The sequence below is a fragment of the Peromyscus maniculatus genome, chromosome 18, assembly GCF_049852395.1.
Source record: "Peromyscus maniculatus bairdii isolate BWxNUB_F1_BW_parent chromosome 18, HU_Pman_BW_mat_3.1, whole genome shotgun sequence".
NCBI classification, from domain to species: domain Eukaryota; kingdom Metazoa; phylum Chordata; class Mammalia; order Rodentia; family Cricetidae; genus Peromyscus; species Peromyscus maniculatus.
Window position 1 is genome coordinate 14,175,578 of NC_134869.1, and position 23,852 is coordinate 14,199,429.

Sequence of the window (23,852 nt, forward strand, 5' to 3'; positions counted from 1 at the left end):
TCACTCAGTAGCCTTCTGGTCTCCATCTCAGGATCCTCTTGTCTTCTAAAGTTGATTTAATCCTTGCTGGCATTAAAGGCTTGTAATGGGCCATTGCACCCATCTGTGGCCATATTTAACTGAATTAACACACATGCATGCATGCACACATGCACACATGCTTTCTTGTTCACACTGACTGAGATGGGAATACCTCATAAAAAGAAATCCTTCTTGTCTAAATTGGGTTCAGAATCATTACCTGTACCCCCTGCAGAGTGTTGGGTGGCCTGTATTCTGTTGTCTGTACGACCTCCACCAACATACCTATGCGTACAATCAGAGGCTGTGCTCTGGTTAGTTTTGTTTGTCAAGTTGACACAAGCTAGAGTTTTTAGGGAACAGACACCTCAATTGAGAAAATGCCCCCATCCAGATTGCTTGTAGGCAAGTCTGTAGGGCACGGGTCACTTTGGGTGGCACCACCCCTTGGCAGGTGGACTTGTGTTCTATAAGAAAGCAAACTGAGCAAGCCATGGGAAGCAAGCCAGTGAGCAGCACTCCTCCATGGCCTCTGTATCAGCTCCTGCCTCCAGGTTCCTGTCCTGCTTGAGTGCCTGTCCTGACTTTTGTTTGATGGTGAACAGTGATGTGGAACTTTAAGCCAAATAAACCCTTTCCTCCCTAACTTGCTTTAGTTATGGTGTTTCAATGTGGCAATAGTAACCCTAACTAAGACACTGTCCAATGTGGGGTAGTGGTGGGGGGACACCAAGGACTCAAAGAAATGAGACTACCTTCAAAGATTCAAACAAAATGAAGTGCCGTAAAAGTTATCACTCCAAGGATTAAATAAAAAAGAAAATTAACAAAAATTAGCACTCTAAAGCTAAAAAGACTTTGGAATGGTTTTGATAATTTTTAAAACTTATATTAAAATGTAGAAGTATTTTAATATAATGCTTAATATATATATATAATATCATATATTATATTAATACATTTAATCTAATGTAGAGGTAGAATCCACAGCAAGGGTAGTAGAGTAGAGCATATGTAGTGGGTAGCTATTCCAGCTTGGTTCTGGAAGTTCCAACCCCCATTGAGACTCTGGCAACTGTCACGCCTACGAGGCGGGGCCAAGGGAGGCATCTGGAGACCCGAGACCTGGATGGGCAAGCGTTCTCTGTTCCGGGACCCTGGACGGTGGAGGTTGACTGAGCAGAGCTCCAGAGAACACCGCTGGATTGCAATACACCTTCCCCAGACCCCCGCAGCCTATCTATTCCTTCATTTGTAAGTCACCCACTAAATAAATCTTCCTTTTAACTACGTGGAGTGGCCCTTATAATTTCCCCAATAAGCATACCATTTTAGACACTGAAACTAATGCCATAAAAGACAAACTCAGAGCCAGGCAGTGATGGTGCATGCCTTTCATCTCAGCACTTGGGTGGCAGAGGCAGGTCTCTGTGAGTTTGAGGCCAGCCTACTCTACAAAGCAAGTTCTAGGACAGCTAGGACTGTTATACAGAGAAGTACTGTCTTGGAGGGAAAAAAAAAAGACCAACTTAGGACCCACAGGTTAAAGGTGGGGAAGAGGTTCATATAAAAACTATAAATTACTGGGCAGGGTTATGGAAGGTTATAGATTTCCGAGAAAGAGTCTGGAATATTTGGAACAACAAGAAGTTTCAATTTTAAAAATTTATTTTTATATTTAACTCTGTGTGTGTGTGTGTGTGTGTGTGTGTGTGTGTGTGTGTGTGTACCCTTTGAGGCCAGAAAAAGGCATTGGATCCTCTGAAGCTGGAGTTACAAGTGGTTGTGAGCTTCCTGACATGGGTGCTGGGAACCAAACTCAGGTTTCCTGCAGGAGTAGCAAGTGCTCTTAACCGCAAAGCTCTCTCTCCCACTTAAAAAGTCATAGTTATTTATATTGAAAGGATCACTTTGATAGTAATGGAAAATGTGCTCTTCTGGAGAATGCCGAAAGCTTGGGAATACAAGCACTGAACATTCAGCTGGAAGGCCAGATATTCATGAGGAAACGAAGAGCTGGTTGACCCCAGCTCTCCATTAAGAAATGTCAGAAGAAGACCAAGGATTCTTGCAAATTTTTGAAGAAAAAGATTGTGTGAAGATAACAAATGATGACCCACGTGTCCAAAGGCACAAAACGGACCACTCACACATTCTTCTTGAAGATACTGTTTCAAGACTTGTATCAGGACCCCCAGGATATGTAAAAGGACAGAGTGTGGCTTATGCACAGCTCACAGCATTACCTGAGTGTTATAAGCAGGGGGGGGGGGCAGTGAAGGGAAATGCTGCATATATTTAAAAGTGGACCTTTTAAACTACAGCTGTGGCCAGTCTGTTATTACTAAACTGGAAAGCAAGTAAACATTTACCCGGTGTCAGCACTTAGCCATGTCCAGGACTTTCTTCATGCATCATCTCATTTAACCCTCTACCATTGTGAGAGAATGATCACTGTCTCTTAGAGGCCAAGAAAATGGGTCAGCAATGAAAAGCTCTTGCTGCCAAGCCTAATGGCCCGAGTTCAATCCCTGGAACCCACATGGTGGAAGGAGAGAACCAAACAGGTTGTCCTCTGACCCCCACATGTATGCTGTGGCATGCGCATGACCACACACATGTGCACACACACATATGCAAGCATGCACACACACACACACACACACACACACACAGACAAAATAAGTAGATGTAAAAATAAAAATATAACTAATCATTTTGAATAAAGGAAACTAAGGTACAGAAGTGGGGTCTTGCCTAAAGCATGGCTAATGGGTGATAGAATGCAAAGTTTTCGAGCCTGCAAATGTAGTCTGCCTCTGAGTGACTATGGTGAGGCATTGCTCACAGGTAGCCAGAAGTTCTGTCCTTCACTCTAGGTGTCAAAGAGAGGAGTTTCACTTAAAAACCTTTTCTCATACGTAGGGTTGTTGGTTTTACAAGCATTTTCAGAAACAGATTCATTTCCTAGGATCTGTCCGTGCTGTATTTACAGTTTGAGGCACACACATGATATGTAGATGGACATTTCACATGGATGGGACACAATCCCACGCCGCATCTCGTTTAAATGACTGGGTTGCTTGAATTGAGCGTGTGTTTCACTCTGCAAATGATATATACATGATGCCAGCTGATTAAAAAAAAAACCTGATAGAACTTTCTTCACGCTGGGCTGGGCTGAAGGTATTTGATGATTGCTTCCTGCAGATCAACTGGTAAGTCATAAAAAGGTATGAAAATTAGCTAGGACAGTTTGAAATTGCTAGAAGGCTGGGCACACTTGGCTGGAGGGCTATTTTAGAAGGAAACCCAGAGAATCTTATTATTTTATGAATGTGTCACATGTTGGGAGTAATAGTTCAAAGTAAGATATTCAAAACATGTCTTGAGTGGTATTAGAAATGATCTTTTCAGGGTCTAGAGAGATGGCTCATTGGTTACGAGCACTGGCTGCTCTTCCAGAGGACCTGGGATGGATTCCCAGCTCTCATAAGGTGGCTCAATACTGTCTGTAATTCCAGGGACTCTGACGCCTCCTTCTGGCCTCCACAGGCACTGCATGCACATGGTTCAAAGACACACATGATTCAAAAACACTCATTACATATAAAATAAAAATAAATAAGTCTAAAAAAGCAATAAAGATATTAAGGTGGCTTCGTTTAAGTGTAATATTCATGTCTGCCTTTAACACATGACTTGGCTTAAAGCCTCCATCCCCACCATTTCCTTGGCCAAGTGACTCACCTCCTCTCCTACCCTTTCCTCTTCTCTTTTTCTATCTCTTCTTCCCCCTCTACCACCACCACCACCCTCCTTCCCTCTCCCAGCAGGGTCTCATGCAGTTCTTGCTGAACAGCTGAGGATGACCTTGAACTTCTGGTCTTCCTGCTTCCACCTCCCAAGTGCTAGAATTACAGGCATGTTGATTTCACCTCCTGGAAGCAGCTTCCCTCCTTCGAAAAATGGAGATCATTCCTACCATAAGGATAATTATAAGACTCACACTCGCTACTGCAAAAGGCAGTAGGCACATCTTTGTTTGTTTGTTTTTAATTCTAAATCTCATTAGACAGAGGATAACAGCCGTCCCTGCCTCTGCAGGCTGTAGTAGGGATCAGACGGACTATATGGGATCAGAAATGTGAAAATGCAAGCAACCCGCAGCCCAGCACAGCCTCCTTCGTCTCCTTCATAATTGCCCACCTGTCGAATAACCACTATGATCTCAGTTACCGCCGCTGTCACCCCCATCACCCATTAATCTGTCAAGCGATGATGAGCCTCACACTCCAGGTGTACCTTCAAGCAAGGACCTGGACTGTGAACTGGAAAGCTAAACTTAAAGGCGTGACAACTGCCCTTCGGTCCACCCCACCCCCCACCCCCCTCCACACACCCATCACCTGCCCGTTTAAATGGTGCGTCGCCGCCGCTGTCACTTAATAAAACTTGCGCGGAGCGCGCACCGTGGATTCGCTGGACGCGGTGAGAGGCTCCAGTTCTCACCCGCCCCAGAGTCGCTTGGTGCCTAGGCAGTCGCCACCCCGGTCCGTCGGGCCGCACCTGGTGAGCGCTCAGCGCTGACTTTCAGGGGCGCAGCTGGCGAGCCAGGGGTCTCCTCCACCGGGTGATTGGCAACCGGTAGCTAGGCTCCCACCTCCACGAGGATCCACGCCTGCGGGACGTACCTGGCCTCCGCGGGACGCCACCTCCTGCTGCAACAGGGAGAAAAGAAGCTAGCACCGCCCGAGGCTAAAGCGAGCGACCTGCTCACTCCCGGGCTCAGGTCACCGCGGGGGGCCATGGACGCGTCGCGGGACATCGGCAGCTTTGTGGTGTGGGACTACGTGGTGTTTGCAGGCATGCTGCTCATCTCGGCCGCCATTGGCATCTACTATGCCTTCGCGGGGGGCGGCCAGCAGACCTCCAAGGACTTTCTGATGGGTGGCCGCAGTATGACCGCGGTGCCGGTGGCTCTGTCCCTCACCGCCAGCTTCATGTCCGCTGTCACTGTCCTGGGCACCCCCGCCGAGGTCTATCGTTTTGGGGCAATTTTCAGCATCTTTGGGATCACCTACTTTTTTGTGGTGGTCATCAGCGCGGAGGTCTTCCTTCCCGTGTTCTATAGGCTGGGGATCACCAGCACCTACGAGGTAAGAGGTGGCGGGAGAGGGGAGGCTTGCTTGCATTTTCAGGCTCCTGAAGGAACTTTCTGGGGGCAAGCAGTTACTGCCATATGGGAATCTCTCCTTGTGGGTGCATCTTGGACCTCGACCTCTCACCCCGCATTGAGGCATGTGTCTTGTAAGGGAGATAAATCCTTGGGATTGAATTTTCTGAGCTCAGATCCAAAGCAAACTGAGTGGAATGGACTCACTAAAGTCTTTCCTAAAACGTGTGTGTGTGTGTGTGTGTGTGTGTGTGTGTTGGAAAGACTAAGTCGTTGTAGTCTCAGCTCTTACCTCTGGAAGATAAAGAAAGAATTTGTCCACCCAAGTGGTCAAGATGTTGCTCTTGTTCCAGAGCTTGCCTTGAGATCGAATTCCACCACTTACATGTGAATGACCGTGGGTCACTTACTTAATTAACCTTTTGTACCGATGTCTTCTTCATCCCAAGAAGAAAATGGTACCACCAACCTCATCCGATTGTGGAGAGAATTAAGCGAGCGGATGCAAGGTGTTCCATTTAGAATAGAGCCTAGCGCAGAGTAGATGCTGGGTTTGGGCTGAGTGTAATTATTGTGACGGAGGTTATCCTGAGATGCTGAGAAAAATGCAACAGCAAGGCTCTTAAACAGTGCTTCTCATGAAAGAGACCCACACTTCATCTGGTGCCCTGTTCCTCTGGATGTCCACTTCTTTCCCCAAAGGATTATACATTTTTATTTTTATTTTTTTGGATGTCCATTTTAAAAGTTGCTCTCAGGAAAAGGTTTTTTCAAGATGAAGAGCATTTGGTTTGGTTTCACTTGGAGATGTCAGAGGTGTGTGTGCCCGTTAAAAAACTCAGACTCCCATTCAAGTACTAACCAGGCCCGACCCTACTTAGCTTCTGAGATCAGACGAGATCGGGGGCGTTCAGGGTGGTATGGCAGTGGTGTCACATGCTTTTAATTCCAGCACTCGGGAAGCAGAGGCAGGCGGATCTTTGTGAGTTGGAGGCCAGCCTGGGCTACAAAGTGAGTTCCAGGAAAGGCACAAAACTACACAGAGAAACCCAGTCTCGGAAAACAAAACAAAACAAAAAACAAAAGCAACAACAACAAAACCCCTCAGACTCCTGGGGGTGGGGGAGGTTGTCCTTCACCCAGACCCCAACTTACAGGCTTCACAGACAAGTTCCCTCTGCACTAGGCCACCAGCCAGAGGTCTAGGTGTCCCAGCTCAGCAGCCCCTCAGGCCTGGAGTTGGTGCCCTGTTTCCCTGAAGCTCAGGGTCACTGGGACGTTTCATAGTGAGTCTGGTTCAGCTTGTGCTGGGCACCTGCCTCAATGGCATAACAAGAGTTGATAACAAACTGGGCCTGGGTTCTAGTGATGTCACCCAGGTCTAGGCATGTCCCAGGCTGCATTATCTCCTAACTGTGGTTACCATGTTTACAGAATCTTAGTCTTCATCCTAAGTGGGAGAAGGAGGAAATTTCTGTTTATGAGGGAGGTGACAAACCGGCCTTCCCAGGCCAAATTCAGCTTCCACGGCCGTTTTAATTTTTTTTCCAAAACATTTATAAGAAGCCCTGCTTATTTTGTTTAATAAAAAATGTAAATTTAAGAATTTAACGATGAGGAATAGCCAAATAAAATTTCAGATGTCTTTTGAAAACTCAGAAGGCTGATGACATTGTGTCCACATTTCCTATGGCCGCTGGGCCTCCAGCAAGAGTCCCTGCCCTTACTCTGTTAATGCCGAGACTGAGGCTTTTCATGCCTGCACCCTCACTTCCTCATGGCAGGGAAATCCTTACCTACACAAAATGTGCGCACGGAAAATGACCAGCCATGAAGGGGCCCTTGGTCAGTGAGTTAAGGGACAGAGGGTATTTCTTAGAGGCTGTGAGGAATGTTCCAGCATCTTAAGAGATGTAAGCACCTGGCTTCTGTCATTCATGTGTGCTACCAGGTGGGCTATGCCGACACTGAGTTAAAGTTAGCAAGGATTCTGGCTAAAAATGGCAAAAATCCAATGTTTGTTGAGTGATGAATTCGTGCCGGGCCCCAGGCTGAATGTTTCACACGTTATCCGACTCAGCACTCAACTAGATTCTTGGAAGGAAATGGTATGCTTAGAGCCCTGTTTTCCGGATGGAAAGCCTCAGAGCAAGTTAAGCCAGTGAAAGAGGGGGGAGGAACAAGAACCCATGCCAAGCAACTCACCGCCTCTGAGGGCTCTGGTGAGTTGGTTATAACCCCAAGCAGGATTCATGCCAGCTCATGGAGAACCTGAGACGTCATACAGGACCCTTGAACTTAACAGCACACTGTTGTCCAGTGAGGGGTGTCAGGAGTCAGAGAGAAGGAGGTGGAGTAGCTTGCTGTGTCTGTACACTCAGTTAGTCACAGCAGAGGATTTCTTGGGGGATGCTTTGTGACTCTACTGAGGACACCTGCACAGATATGCTGTCCCACACCGAGTAATGGTTACCTTCACACTCTTGCTCAAATATGAACTAGCTCTGTTTTTCCACTTCGATAGACCAATTTGGTGGGTCTCAAACATTTTGCTCTATCATTGCTGTCAAAATATAGGTCTGATAGTTGTTTAACAATGTCCAGACCCACAGATTGACAGGAAGCCTATTGCAGGGATCCAGTGCAATTAATAATATCTTCAGGATCACTCAGGCTCGACTTTGATTTTTTTAGTTACTTATGTATATCTACCCGAAGCCTTCACATCGCTAAGGTATCCCAAGTTCCAAGGACTATGAAAGATCTCTGTTCACGGTTCATTCTGTAGTTTTGCTTGTGAACTCGAGAACTGTTCTCTAAGCTCCCTGCCGTGGGACCAGGGCTTCTTTTTAGGTCCTTATGCATTTCCCCGAAGTCTAGAAAAGGACCCAAGGCTTCTTGGTTCTGTCTTCACCTGGTTTTGTGTGAATGTAAACATATCTGTCAGCTGATTTGTGGGACAACTTTAAGGTATGATTACTTTTTTCTTTTTACAGTGAAAAAGTTCCAATATATATTTATTTACAAATCCATAGGATGCAAACCCAGAGTTCTAGTAGAAATTATATGTTTTTTATTAAAAAAGTTTTTATTCATTTTACATACCAACCACAGATTCCCCACCAGCACCCTCCCATTCTCCCCTGCCACCTTCCCCCCCCCATTGGTCCCTCATTCCCTCCTCCAAAGGGGCAAGTTCTCCCATGGTGGGGGGCAGCAAAACCTGGCACATTCAGTTGAGGCAGGACGAAGCCCCTCTCCCCGCATCAAGGGTGAGCAAGGTGTCTGACCACAGGCAATGGGGTTCATAAAGCCAATTCATGCACCAGGGATAGATCCTGATCACGCTGCCAGGGACCCTCAAACAGACCCAGCTACACAACTGTTTCCCGTATGCAGGGGGTCTAGTCCGGTCCCATGCAGGCTCCACAGCTGTCAGTCTAAAGTTTGTGAGTTCCTTTGAGCTTGGTTCAGTTGTCTCTGTAGATTTCCCCATCATGATCTTCACACACACACACACACACACACACACACACACACACACACACACACACACACGGTCATAGAATCCCTCTTCCTTCTCCTCGACTGGACTCCTGGAGCTCAGCCTGGTGCTTGGCTGTGGATCTCTGCATTTGCTTCTGTCAGTCGCTGGATGAAGGCTCTATGATGACAGTTAGGGTAGTCACCGATCTGATTACCAGGTTAAGCCAGTTAAGGCACCCTCTCCACTATTTCTAGTAGTCTAAGCTGGGGTCATCCTTATGGATTCCTGGGAACTTTCCTAGCTCCAGGTTTCTCCCTATCCCCATGATGTCTCCCTCTATCAAGATATCTCTTTCATCGCTCTCCCACTCCATCCCTGTTCCAGCTCAACCATCCTGCTCCCTCATGTTCTCATCCCCTCCCTTCTATTGCCCCTCCTCACCCCCAGTTCACTCATGGAGATCTCCTCTGTTTCCTTCCTAGGGCAATCTAGGCATCCCTCTTAGGGTCCTCCTTGTTAGCTAGCTTCTCTGGAGCTGTGGGTTGTAGTGGCTATCCTTTGCCTTGCATCTAGTATCCACTTATACCATGTTTGTCTTTCTAAGTCTGGGTTACCTCACTCAGGATAATATGTTCTAGCTCCATACATTTGCCTGCAAATTTCATGATGTCATTATTTTTTACAGCTGAGTAGTACTCTGTTGTGTATATGTACACATTTTCTTTATCCATTCTTTGGTTGAGGGGCATCTAGGTTGCTTCCAGGTTCTGGATATTATGAATAATGATTACTATCTCAAAAAGATATAAAGCAAAGGATAACTAGGATACGATCCACAACCCCAGAGAAGCTAAGTAAAAAGGAGGACCCTAAGAGGGACACACATGGAGGGCCCCAGGAAGGGGAAATGGTTAAGATCTCCTGGGTAAACTGGCGGGGGCGGGAGGGGGCGGAGTAGAAGGGAAGGGATGGGGGATGGGAACATGAGGGACTGAGATGGCTGAGTGGAGGGAGGGATGGAGAGGGAGAGCAATGAAAGAAATATCTTGGTAGAGGGAACCATTAAGAGATTAGAGAGAAACCTGATGCTAGGGAAATCCCCAGGAATCCACAGGATGACACCAGCTAAGACTCCTAGCAATAATAGAGAGAGTGCCTGAACTTACCTTCCCTATAATTAGATTAGTGACTACCCTAATTGTCAACATAGAACCTACATCCAGTAACTGATGGAAGCAGATGCAGTGATCCACAACCAAGCACTGGGCTGAGCTCCTAGATTTCAGTGGACAGAAGGAGGAGGGATCACAGGAGCAAGTGAGGTCAAGATCATGATGGGGGAAAAACCACAGAGACAGCTGGCCCAAGCTGGTAGGAGCTCATGGACTCTGGCCTGTCAGCTGGGGAACATGCATGGGACTGAACTAGGCCCTCTGAATGTGGGTGATAGTTATGTGACTAGATCTGTTTGGGGAGCTCCTGGCAGTGGGACCAGGACTTATCCCGGGTGCATGAAATGGCTTTATGGAACACATTCCCTAGGGTGGGACACCTTGCTCAGCCTTGACAAAGGGGGGAGGGGCTTGGTCCTGCCTCAACTTAGTATGCCAGACATTGTTAACTCCCCAAGGGAGGCCTTACCCTCTCTGAGGAGTGGATGGGGGGTGAGAAGGGAGGAGATGTGGGGAGAAGGGAAAGGAGGGGGAACTGGGATTGGTATGTAAAATGAAAAACAAACTTAAAAAAAAAACAACTAAAAATGTCTTTAATAAAAGGCTAAAGATTAATTGGGCATAATTTTAAGTGTAAAAACTTTCAAGTTATTTGGTTGAGCTTGATACATTTTTTTCTGCCACCGTCTCTTAAGCTTTGTGTAGTCTCCAGCAATCACATACATGAACCTAGGAAAAGCAAAAGACTTCTCCATCTATTCATATCCACTCCTGTGTACTACAGATTTACTAAAGAAAAAAAGAAAGGAAAAAAAAACCACAAAAACCCCCAAAACAAAACAAAACAAAACAAAACTCTTCAAAAATAACACTAGTCTGTTTCTAGTTTTCAGAAACTTCACTCTTCAAAATGTCTCCCAAATACCCTAACATGATTTTAAGATAATTCACAAGGGCCTGGCTTTTTGATGCCACTCATCTTAGCATCCTACTTTTGAACACTGTACATCTCCTTATTGATTCATATCATTGGATACTCTCCCTTGCCAAATGAAAGAGAAAGAATTGCTTGTATGGTCCTCATTTTAAACATGAGGAACCTGAGATTGAGAGAATGATGGCCTCAACTTCATGAGTCAGGCATGGGACTGGTCCAGAACTGGAACTGCTGCTGATGCCTTGCGCTGTGATGGACATTTGTCACCCTTCAGTGGTTTTTCAAAGTCTTACTGTCTGTGGCACCACATACTTACTGTGTCTTAAACTCTTGGTCAGATTTTTTTTTATCCATGTGGTTATATACATAGAATTGTATGTATTAAAGTTTCTAAGGTTTTGTGTCACATCTCTGACAACAATTAGGTTGCAAGCTTGGTCTTCATCACTAACACAGTGCCTGCTTCACAATGTGCTCAGCAAGTATGCCAGAGGTGTTAGTTGTGACTATGGAGCAAAAATACCCGTATGTCTTTCCATTTGATGATTAGCTAATGCCAGTTTCTCCTCCTCCACATCCTTCTCTGTCTCCTCCCCTTTTATGCAGCAAGACTGGTAGACCTTGACTTCTTTCTACTAATAAGACTCAAGTTAAATAGTTATCTTGACCTTCAATTCAGAAATTCTGATTCTAACTCTGTAATATATTAGTATATATTACACAACACGGGAAATAGACAGACTATATTATAAGCTTTATTAGATTTCAAGGAGAGTTGGAAAAAATGGCAGGGTCTTAGCTCTAAACAGAAGATGACTTGGCACACAAGGGACTGAGGCAGAAGGATGGAAATTTGAGGCCAGTCTGGGCTACACAGCAAAACAAAACAAAACAAAACAAAACAAAACAAAACGGTGACATATAGATGTAATTCACGTGTAAAGGGCAGGAAGATCGACAGAACAAGACCAGCCTGGTCTATACGGTAAGACCTTGTCTCGGAGACAGGACAAAACAAGACCAAACAGCAACAGAAAACTTGACCTGGGTGATTTAAGTTACACACACGTGTACACACACACACACACACACACACACACACACACACACACACACACACACACGATAGTAAAGAGTTGGAAGGTAGTTCACAGGACAGCATGGGAGGCTGAATAAACAGCTCTTGGAAATGACAAAGCTTCACCAGCTTCTTTAGTTCTTAAGGTCAAGATCAGTCCCTGCCAATCCAATCCCTTCTCAGTTTAGCAGCTTCTATTGGGAGGAGAAGGTGATTGGCTGTACTGTGGTCATGTGACTTTCTCTGATGCAGATTTCCAGTCTGAACTAACAGAAGGTTGATTTCTCAATCGAACCAAAGTGTATAGTGTTGACTAGAAGGAAGGAAGAAACAATAGATTGCATATACTTTAAAGGAAAAAAAAAGGCTAGACTATAATTCCATTTATGTGATAAATTTTCCAGCTTTTCCAGGCCAAACTGGGGGTGAAGAACAGATTGGTGACTGATAGGGCAGCTCGAGGGAGTTCTCACGTAATGATTGTGTGAGAGGATTACATAAATATTTATGTATACTAAAAGTCATTGAGTTATAGACTAAAGCATCAATTTTGTTAAACGTAAGTAAAAATCATTTTAGTAAAACAAAAACACAGAATGCAAATAAGTTTCTTTAAATATCTCACCCTTTCTATCTTGAGCCAATTTATAATGTGTTTTGAAGATTCATGTCCCTGTTTTTCTTTTTTTTTTGGCAACAGTATTTGGAACTTCGATTTAATCGATTCATCCGTCTCTGTGGGACAATCCTCTTCATCGTTCAAACAGTAAGCACTGCTCCATTAATCTACTTTCTCTTCTGTGGTCTAAAACATTTTTGTCCTTGACACTGGATGAGCTTTGCTTGGGAAATACCTGGAAGATAAAATGGAGATGATTACAACACAAGGAAATGAAAAAAGAAACAAAACACAAAACCAAAACACACTTGTCATCACCAAGAATGAAACCTGAAGATCCCTAAACCGTGTTTCAGGGAAGACATTACTTCCTGGAAAAACAATGGTTTAAGTGAATTTAAATACTGTATTGGTCAAGGAATAGCTATGGAGTTTTAGGGAAATACCCTTTCTAGCCTTCCCCACCTGGACCAAAGTGAAAGTGGGTGCATTATTTAAATGACAGAAATATTTGAGGGAGCTGCATTCTCCCTCAAATTTTATTTTTATTAAATATTTAAATTTTATTAAATATTTAAATGAAAGGAGGAATTCTTATACAAGGAAAACAAGGTGAAGATTTCTTGGTCCTTTTGCAACTGATATTGCATAATATATATATTAATAACACACACACATATGCAATCTGACAAGAAGACTTTAGGAGGCAATTTTGTGTAAAAATGTACTTGAAAAATGAATTGGCATTCTTTAAGACCTTGAGCTCTTAGACCCAACTGGAGCAGTATCATTTAGTATAAAGGAGAGCCCAGACTTTAGAAGAGATTTTAAAGACACACGCACAATCCAGCCATTCAAGAATATGCAAACGTAGACGTATTGACGAACATGAATGGAAAGCAAAGGTTTGCCAAGTGGATAGTACAGACACGCACCACTGCATTGATGCATCCGTAGGAGGCTGCTGGAGGGTTTGCATGATCGTTACCCCATCGTTTGTCTCTCTCCCTCCACAGCTGAGCATTTGGGTCTGGATTTGGTAAGGGAGGTCAACAATTTTCACTTCTCCAGTCAAAAGCTGCTAAAGCATTTGCTCCTGAGAGATGTGAGACAGAGTGCCTTTCCCCACTGTTTGACTTGGTTTTATTTTATATCTCTGTACATTCCATCACATCTTAGCACTTGAAGTATGAAAGGCAGGTAGCTTTGGGGTCTGGTGGAGGGTCTGCTATTCTAAGGCAACTTGCTTGTTTGTATTAACTTTCTAGACAGTGGTTCTCAACCCGTGGTGGGAGGGTCGCATATCAGCTATCTGGCCTATCAGATATGTACATTATGATTCATAACTAGCAAAGTTACAGTTATGAAGTAGCAATGAAAATGATTTCATGATTGGGGGTCACCACAACACGAGGAGCTGTATCGAAGGGTCGCAGCGGTAGGAAGGTTGAGGACCACTGGTGATGAGCCTCTCTCTCTATGCTCGTGTTGAAAATGCCTTCATGAACAAGAAGTGGAGACAGTTGTTGGGAAGACAGCCCATCACATTTCAGATCTTCACATGGACAGACTAATGACTATGGGAACTAGCTCACTTCTTTTCAAAACAAGGGGAGCTCTAGCACATCCTTTCTGAAGGATTAGCCTCCATGTAGGATCATTAAGCATTCAGTTAGCATATAATATGTCTTTATAACGTTACTTGGAGTTCCCTGGTATAGAATGTATTTTTGAAGGGTGAATGCAATGAAGTGATATTTTGAGAAACAGATAATTTTTCTTAACTGTTGTACTCAAGGCCAATAAATATTTGTTGAATATATGAGTGGAAAGTGATTATATAAAATGATGGATTATAATATTTGAAAGGTTTCATAATTTTTTGGTGCAAATTGACACTTTTGTCTTAATTAGTTTAAAAGCCAGTTTTCAAAAATTTCACTTTGAAAAAAAAATCATTTTGGATGGTTGGTTTGTGGCTCCTCTCTAGATTGCTTATCACATTTGCCTAAGGCCCTGGATTACACCCCCAGTATTGAGAAAGAAAATGGTGATTAGCAGTATTCGAAGGCATATAATTAAGAGCCCAACCTATTATTCTTTCTTTGTAGTTAAGTATTTTAAATCTATGAAAATATAGTTTAAGCTTAAGGTGATGGATCAATAAACGTATTTTTTTTACTAGTCACCACACTTTAAAAAAATAGGTCTTCATAAAAGATTTTTGTGATGTTTAGCCACACTGTAGACAGAAAAGAAAAAAAATCAATTTTATTTAAGTATTTCCAAGTTATAATAGCACACTAAATATACTGAAAAGGATCAATTCATACTTGATTTTATAATTCTCATGTGTAATTCATTCATTTTATAGTTCATGTTATTCATTCTTTTTCTTCTCTCCCCACTAGATTCTGTATACTGGAATTGTTATTTATGCCCCTGCTCTGGCTTTGAATCAAGGTACATTTAAAGTGGCAATCGTGGAGCTCACAGTGTTGGGCTCATTTTTGCTAAAATTTATTCTCTTCTTGGGGAGACAGACATATGGAAAAGGACTTCTGGTAGTCCTTATGGGTTTTATGAGGGTGGTGGGATGGGCTTAGTGTCTATACTAGCTTCTTTGATGTCTTGATTAGATAGTTCAGAAATATCTCTCTATAGGCTGATAGGACAGACCTAGACCTTCCCGGGGACGCCATGGGAGTAAGAGCAGTTGCTTCTATATGGTATGCCCACCAGCCATTCTTTGTTTCTTCCCAACCCATGCCCCTCCCCACTGTGACTATTTCCTGGGGTCCACCCCTGTATTAATTTGCTTTCCATCGCTTCCATAAACACCGTGACCAACAGCAACTTGGGGAGGAAAGGGTTTGTTTTGGCTTATAGCTTACAGTCCATTATGAAGGGAAGTCAAGGCAGGAACTCAAGGCAGGAACCTGGAGGCAGGAAGTGAAGCAGAGGCCTTGGAGGGATGCTGCTTCCTGGCTTGCCGTCCATGGCTTGTTGAATGCTTTTTGTTTGTTTTTTTTTGCTTTTCTTATGAAAACCTACTGTATTATTTTTTAAATTTTAGCTCTGCTTTATTAGGGATTAATTTCCATGTAATCGAATGTGCCAACTCTAATACTGAGTTCAGTGAAAGGGACATATATTAACTCATGTAACCAATATCACAATTAAGATATCACATCAATGTTTTCTCTCATATTTCCTTAGAATTATTTCTTCCCTGGCTCTAGGCAACCCTGATGTGTTTCCCCCTCTTTTATTGGAAATAGATTCTTTTATTACATAGTATATCCTGATCACGATTTCCCTTCCATCCAATCCTCCTAGTTCCTTCCCTCTTCCCCTCCCATTTGGTCCACTCTGTCTCTCATTAGAAAACAGGCTTATAAGACATAATAATAAAATACAACAAAATGCCAGGCAGTGGTGGCACATGCCTTTAATCCCAGCTCTACAGAGACAAATGCAGGTCGATCTGGTTTGAAGCCAGCCTCGTCTACAGAGTGAGTTCCAGGACAGCCAGGACTACACACAGAGAAACCGTGTCTTGAAAAACCAACCAACCAAACAACCAAACAAACAGAAAACAAAACAAGCCCAAAATAAAATATCATAAAACAAAAACTATTGAGCAAGACAAACCAACAGAAGGAAAAGAGCCCAAGAGCAGGCACAAGAATCAGAGACCCACTCGTTCACACACTCAGGAATCCCATAAAAACACTAAACTGAAGGCCATAATATATACACAGAGGACCTGATGCAGACCAGTGCAGGCCCTGTGCATGCTGCCTCAGCCTCTGTGAGTTCATATGAGCTTTGATCATGCTGATTCAGAGGGATTTGTTGTGGTGTCCTCTATCCCTCCCGGCTCTCACATTTATTTTTTTTTTTGTCTCCTCTTCGATGGGGTTCCCTGAGCCCTGAGAGGACAGATTTGATGGAGACATCCCATTTAGGGCTGAGTGGTCCAAGGTCTCTCACTCTCTGCATAATATCAGGCTGTGGGTCTCTATATTTGTTCCCATTTACTGCAGGATAGCAGAGTATCATTAGGGGCCATTTTATCACTACTTTTTTTTTTTTTTTTTTTTTTTTTTTTTTTTTTTTTAAGACTAGCAGTATTTGATTTGACCCTAGGTCCCTGGGCTATCGAGTCTCTTGGTTCCTGGTCACCCAAGCAGTGTCAGGTATCAGTTCCATCTCGTGGAGCGGGCCCTAAGTCAAATCAGACTCTGGTTGGCTAGTCCCACAAGCTCTGTGCCACTGTCGTATCTTGCAGCCAGGACACTATTGTAGATAAAAGGGTTTGCGGCTGGCTTGCTGTTATGTTTCTCTTTTGGTAGCTGTCTTAGTTAGGGTCTCTGTTGCTATGATGAAACACCGTGACCAAAAGGCAGGTTGGAGAGCAAAGGGTTTATTTGCGCTTACACGACCGCATTGTTGTTCATCACTGAAGGAAGGAAGGGCAGGAACTCAAACAGGGCAGGATCCTAGAGGTAGGAGCTGATGCAGAGGCCACAACGGGGAATTGCTCGCTGGCTTGCTCCCCATGGCTTGCTCAGCCTACCTTCTTATAGAACCCAGGACCAGCAGCCCAGGGATGGCACCCCCCACCATGGATCACTAAATGAGAGAATGCCTTAACTGCCGGATCTCAAGGAGGCATTCCTCAGCTGAGGCTCTTTCCTCTGATTGTATAGCTTTCGTCAAATTGACACAGAACCACCCAGAACAGTAGCGTGCAGAGTATATTCCTGTACCAAAGCTGCTGGCATGCAGGGGTGAAGGGTCTGTGTGGGCACCAGCTCCATTTCTCCGTGTTCCATGAGTTGTGTAGGTGTTGTCTGCAACAATGGACTCTTGCTATCCGTTTGTGGAGAGCAACCTATTGTCTTGGCAAAAGCAAGCCTGGGTTATTTGGGGAGTCCCATGGAACCCTTTGACCAACAACTCAATTGGATGTAACCCAATCCTGAGACTTCCTTTGATGACAAGAGATGTCCAGTTGGGGCTCTTTCTCCCCTATAATTTGGCAATTCCATTTAGATCACCTTCATATATATATAGTATGTATATTAACTATATTAGCTTTACATACTACCCTCAAATGCTCCTTAATTTTAGATGTCTTTCCATGTATTCCCTCCCTCAACTCTCTCTCCTCTCCCTCTCTACTTGATCCTTTCATTCTAGTCCCCCCATTCATAAATGTCTATTCTATTTCCCTTTCCTGATGAAATCTATTGGTACCCTTTAGTCCCTTACTCTATACCCTCCCTCTGTGGTTCTATGGATAGTAGCTTGGTTATCATTGTCTTAATGGCTAATACCTACATACAAGCAAATGCATACTATATTTGTCTTTCTGGATCTGGAATACCTCTCTCAGAATGATTTTTTTCTAGTTCTATCCATTTGCCTGGTAATTTCATGATGTCATTTTTTTTTTTTTTTTTTTGGTGGGGGAGCAGGGCAAGGTAGCTCTCTGGTCTCTGGGACTCAGATGGGTAGGGCCTAGGCGCTAGAGACCTGATCTGTCAGTCTGGAGATGGGAGCTTACCTGTTCCCAGTTGGTGAAGTGTATACTTAGGATTCTGGTGATCTGGTTCCGTGGCTGAGCGGCGCCTTCTTCTGTGTTCTCAGGTCACGTTTTGCTAATTCGTTAACTCCTCAGCTGATCTTGTTTCCTCAGACTTCAAACTGTAGGATTCTGAATCCTCTCCCGGATGGATTTCAGCTGAGCAGGGTAGTCTCACCAACACCTCCAAGTTGTTGGGTTTCGCAGGATCGGCAGCTGGGCCCTGGGTTGGCCTCAGACAGAGTGTTCAGATCCGTTCTGGTCTCGTCCCATGGAGATGGCTTCTTCCCTGGGTGTTGGGATTAAAGGCATCCCAGTTCCAAGCTCTTGATTAAGAGCTTGTTTTCACTAACTCTTCAGTGGATAATAGCTCAGTTTCTGGTCTTTATTGCAACTGTGTCTCAGCCACCACCTGCTGCTGCGCCTGCCTGCCTCGATGTCATTTGTTTAAATAGCTGAGTAATACTCTATTGTGTAAATGCACCACATTTTCTTTATCCATTCTTTCATTGAGGAACACCTATGTTGTTTACAATTTCTGGCTGTTATAAATAGAGCAACAATGAACATGGTTAAGCAAGTGTTTCTGTGGTAGGATGAAGCATCCTGTCTTAGTTATGGTTTCTATTGCTGTGAAGAGACACTATGACCACAGCAACTCTTATAAAGGAAAACATTTAATTGGGGCTGGCTTACAGGTCAGAGGTTGAGTTCATTGTCACCATGGTGGGAAATGTGGTGACATGCAAGTAGACACGGTGCTGGAGAAGGAGCTGAAAGTGCTACATCTTGATCCACAGGCAACAGAAGGAGACTGTGTACTGCACTGGGCATAGCTTGAGCAGAATGAGACCTCAAAGCCCGCCTCCATAGTGACACACTTCCTCCAACAAGGTCATACCTCCTAACAGTGCCACTTCCTATGGGCCAATCATTCAAACACACGAGTCTATGGGGGCCATACCTGTTCAAACAACCACACATCCTTTGGGTATATGCCCAAGAGTGGTATAGCTGGATGTTGAGGTAGAGTCGTTCTCATCGTCCCGAGGGATTTCCATAGTGGCTGTGCAAGTTTACAGTCTCATCAACAGTGGATGAGTTTACAGTCTCACCAGCAGTGGATGAGTTTACAGTCTCACCAACAGTGGATGAGTTTACAGTCTCACCACCAACAGTGGATGAGTTTACAGTCTCACCAACAGTGGATGAGTTTACAGTTTCACCAGCAGTGGATGAGTTTACAGTCTCACCACCAACAGTGGATGAGTTTACAGTCTCACCACCAACAGTGGATGAGTTTACAGTCTCACCAACAGAGGATGAGTTTACAGTCTCACCACCAACAGTGGATGAGTTTACAGTCTCACCAACAGAGGATGAGTTTACAGTCTCTCACCAACAGTGGGTGAGTTTACAGTCTCACCAACAGTGGATGAGTTTACAGTCTTACCAACAGAGGATGAGTTTACAGTCTCACCAACAGTGGGTGAGTGTTCCCCTTGCTCTACATCCTCACCAGCATGTGCTGTCACTTGTTTTATTGATCTTAGCCATTCTGACAGGTATAAGATGGACTCTCAAAGTAGATTTGATTTGCATTTCTGTGATGACTGAGGATGTTGAATATTTCTTTAAGTGTTTCTCAGTCATTTGGGCTCACCCTATTGAGAATTATCTGTTTAGATCTGTATTCTATTTTTAAGGTTGTATTATTTGTTTTCCCGCTATCTATTTTTTTTAAGTTCTTTATATATTTTGGACATTAGTCCTCCATCAGATATGTAGTTGGTAAAAATATTTTCCCATTCTGTAGACTGCCACTTTGTGTGAATGATAGTGCCCTTTGCCATGCAGAAGCTTTTCAGTTTCATCTTATCGATCTACTTTATACGTCCCAGGACCACCCCCTGTGGGCTGTGCCCTCCCACATCAATCATTAATTAAGAAATGCCCCGAAGACTTTCCCACTGGCTAATCAACCGAGGTTCCCTCTTCCCAGATGATTCTAGCCTCCTAGATGTCAAGTTGACAAAAACCTGGCCAGCACAGTCCCCAAGAAGTTTCTGTGTTCTGCTCAGATCTGCGATAGAATCTGCTCTTTCTCCCCCTACTTCTAGTGAGGTCTAGATTGAAACAGACAGTAGCGGTGTGACTTGGCATATGAGGTGGCTCCAAGTGACTACTGTGTGTGTAAAAACCCAGGAAGGCACCGATCGATACACTACTTATTTTCTTTAGATTTCTGCTGACAAAATCAGTGAAACTGTAACAATGTATTGAGGCAGTTTTGGCTAGTCACAGCTTCAAAAGAACTACGGGAAAACTCTGTGCCCTTTGAATTCTTATCAGTTAAAGTGAGTTTATCTCCAAAACTTCCTTGTAAAATGGGTCGATGGTATTTGTGATGCTTATGGATGTGGTACAGTTCCTGAAGTAAGTACAACATGGGGAAAACCTACTAACTCCATGCTGCACTTTCCTGATTTTATGACAGGTGTGGTAATAACCACTACCAGAGTCTGTGAAATATTACGGTATCATTACAAAGAAGAGCTCCAGCATGTAATGTCCTCTGGACCATCTGCATGTCAGGCATGATCCATGTCAGCATCCCCAGCATCAGAAATGGATCATTTCATATCTTAAGACCTGAGTTATAAACTTGATACATCACCTGTTGTCTTTAAGTGTTATTAAAGGTGTCAGAGTTTTGAAGCACAGTTCTGGGAATAATCTAAGCATAGACTTTAATCTCTCATGAAATCAAGGATTTTGTCCTCTCAGTCTGGAGAAGTCTGGAGCCACTTTCTAGGTAATTAAACCAGAGAGTTTGTATCTGGATAATTAGAATATCAATTGTCTGATGTCCCCAGGAGATTAGACCCAGAACCTTCTGAATAGCAGATGCTTGTAAATCCTCGTAGAACTGGAACTTGGTATCCACAGAATTATCTTTATAGATTTCGTTTTCTTTTGTTATGGAGAAACTTCAAACAGATATTAAGTTAGGGAGAACACTACATCGAACCTTAATGTACCACTACTATATATATATTTGTTTTTTTAAGACAAGGTTTCTCTGTGTAGTCTTGGCTGTCCAGAAACTAGTTCTGTAGACCAACCAGGCTGGCCTCAGACTCACAGAGATCCTCCTCCTTTCTCTGCCCCTCGAGTGCTGGGATCAAAGGCATTCGCCACCACCACCTGGCTCTACCAATTTATTTTAATAATTATCTACTTGTAGACAAAAGCATGAATCTAGATTGGTTTTTCCACCCTACACAAAACTCAACTCCAACTTTATCAAAGACCTTAGTGAACAGGTGGTGGTGCACGCCTTTAATCCCAGTACTTGGGAGGCAGAGGCAGGCGGATCTCTGTGAGTTCGAGGCCAGCCTGGGCTACCAAGCGAGTTCCAGGAAAGGCGCAAAGCTACACAGAGAAACCCTGTCTCGAAAAACCAAAAAAAAAATTCTCCTGATTAAATGGTGTCAAGTTTTTTTATTCATTTTACATACCAATCACAGTTCCCCCCTTTCCCTCCTCCCGCCCCTCAAGCCTTCCCCTGCAAACCACCCCCATTCCCTCCTACAAGAAGGTAAGGCCTCCCATGGGATGTCAGCAGAGTCTGATACATTCAGTAGAGGCAGGTCTAAACTCCTCCCCCTGCATCAGGGCTGTGCAAGGTGTCCCACCATAGGTAGTGGGCTACAAAAAGCCAGCTCATGCACCAGAGATAGATCTTGACTGCCAGGGGCCCCTTAAACAGACCAAGCTACACAACTGCCTTGCTTATGCAGAGGGCCCAGTCTGGTCCCATGCAGGCTCCACAGCTGTTGGTCTAAAGTTCATGAGTTCCCACTGGTTTGGTTTGGTTGTCTCTGTAGGTTTCCCCATCATGATCTTGATGCCTTTTGCTCATAGAATCCCTTTTCTCTCTCTTCAACTGGACTCCTGGAGCTCGGCCTGGTGTTTGGCTGTGGATCTTCTTAAGAACTGTATAATTTCATATAACTACAATCCAACTCAAGATATAGACTATTCCTAGAATCTGCTTCTAGGAAGTTTCCTACACCACTTTCTATTAAATTCTCCTACTATTTTAAGTGACCCACTTTTCACTTTTATCATCATAAGTGAGTTTTTACTGTTCTTAGAGTGTATGTGAGTGCAAGCCTAGACAGCCTTTGTGTATCGGTTTCTTTGGCTGGCCAACTGCTTCTGAGATTCATTTGTATTGCTATATGAATAAGTAGTTCATTTGTATCCTTTGACCTCTCTCTTGTGTGTGCATGTGTGGAGGCCTAAGGCTGCCTTAAGGAATCAACTACAATGGCTCTCCATTTCCAGGTGGGTTCTTGCAGTTGAACCCAGAACTCTCTGATGTCAACGATCCAGTTAACAAGCTTACTCTAGGATTTCCTGTCTCTTCCTCCTTGACACTGGACCTGTAGGCAAGCAGTCATGCAAAACTAGCATTTAATGGGGTTGGGGATTCCAAATCCCCATTACCATGCTTGCATGGCAAACATACTAAGAACAGAGCCATCTCATGAGTTTAGTTCACTATTTTTCATCACTAGAGATATTTCACTGCATACACCCACCATATGACTCTTAAGATAGATTTTTTTTCTATTTCTGTGAAGAATAGTATAAGGATTTTAATTGGTATTGCATTGAATCTGTAGATTGCTTACATTAGGGCAGCCATTTTCACAATACTAATCATTCCAATTCATGAACAGGGGAGATCTTTATATATTTTACTGTCTTCTCCAATTTTATTCTTCAGTGTTTTAAAGTTATCATTGTAGAGATCTTCCATTCCCTTTGTTAAGTTTATTCCAATGTATTTTTTGAGGCTACTGTGAATTGGGTTGTTTCTCTGATTTCTTTCTCAGTATCTTTGCCATTGCTATGGGCAAAGGCTGCTGATGTTTTATGTTAATTCTGTATGCTTCCACTTTTCTGAACTTATGAACTCTAATAATTTTATGGTGGATATTTTAAGGTCTCTTATATATAGAATCATATCAACAGAAAATGATATATTTACTTCATCCTTTTTTATTTTTATCAAATTTATTTCCCTCTCTTAGTGTTCTAGCTAAGACTGAAACACTATATTGAACAGTAGAAAGAGTCTTGTCTTCATTTTAGTGGAAATGATTTGAGTTTTTCTGCATTTATTATGCTGTTTAGGCTATAAGTTTGTCAAATATAGTCTTTATTATGCTAAGATATATTTCTTCCATCCTAGTCTCTCCAGGATTTTTAGTCATGAAAAAGATAATGGATTTTTGCCAAAGACCATGTGCATCTCTTGAGATGATTGTGTAATTTCATCCCTTGAGGTCATCCATGTGATATATCACATTTATTGATTTGTGTATGTTGAACCATCCCTGTATTTCTGGAATGAGGTTAAGTTGATCATGATGAATTTTCTTTTTGATATGTTCTTGAAGTTGACTTTTAAGTATTTTATTGATAACACTTTGCATCTGTGTTCATGAAGGAGGTTGTCTGTGATTTTCTTTTTTTATCTGCACATGGTTTTGGTATTCACAGTGACACTGGCTTCATAATGAATTTGGAAATCTTTCATTTTCTGTTTTATGGAGTGATTTGAGGATTGGTATTAGCTCTTCTTTAAGCTTCACAGGATTCTGTCCTGAATCTATCTGGGCTTGGACTCTTTTTAGTTGGGCCATTTTAAACTACTGATTCAGTTTTATTGTTTGTTATAGATCTGTTTAAATT

General features: G+C 43.3%; 1 protein-coding gene across 1 annotated transcript in view; it reads left to right on the forward strand.

Moving 5' to 3' along the window:
• Nucleotides 1-4,496: 4,496 nt before the first annotated feature.
• Nucleotides 4,497-23,852, forward strand: part of Slc5a8 (solute carrier family 5 member 8) — a 51,482-nt gene continuing 32,126 nt past the window's right edge. Inside the window, exons 1-3 of the mRNA XM_006979833.4 lie at nucleotides 4,497-5,180; nucleotides 12,572-12,637; nucleotides 14,902-14,953. Of these exons, the coding sequence (XP_006979895.1) occupies nucleotides 4,830-5,180; nucleotides 12,572-12,637; nucleotides 14,902-14,953 (469 nt within the window). The 5' untranslated portion in view covers nucleotides 4,497-4,829. The remainder of the gene's footprint in view (nucleotides 5,181-12,571; nucleotides 12,638-14,901; nucleotides 14,954-23,852) is intronic.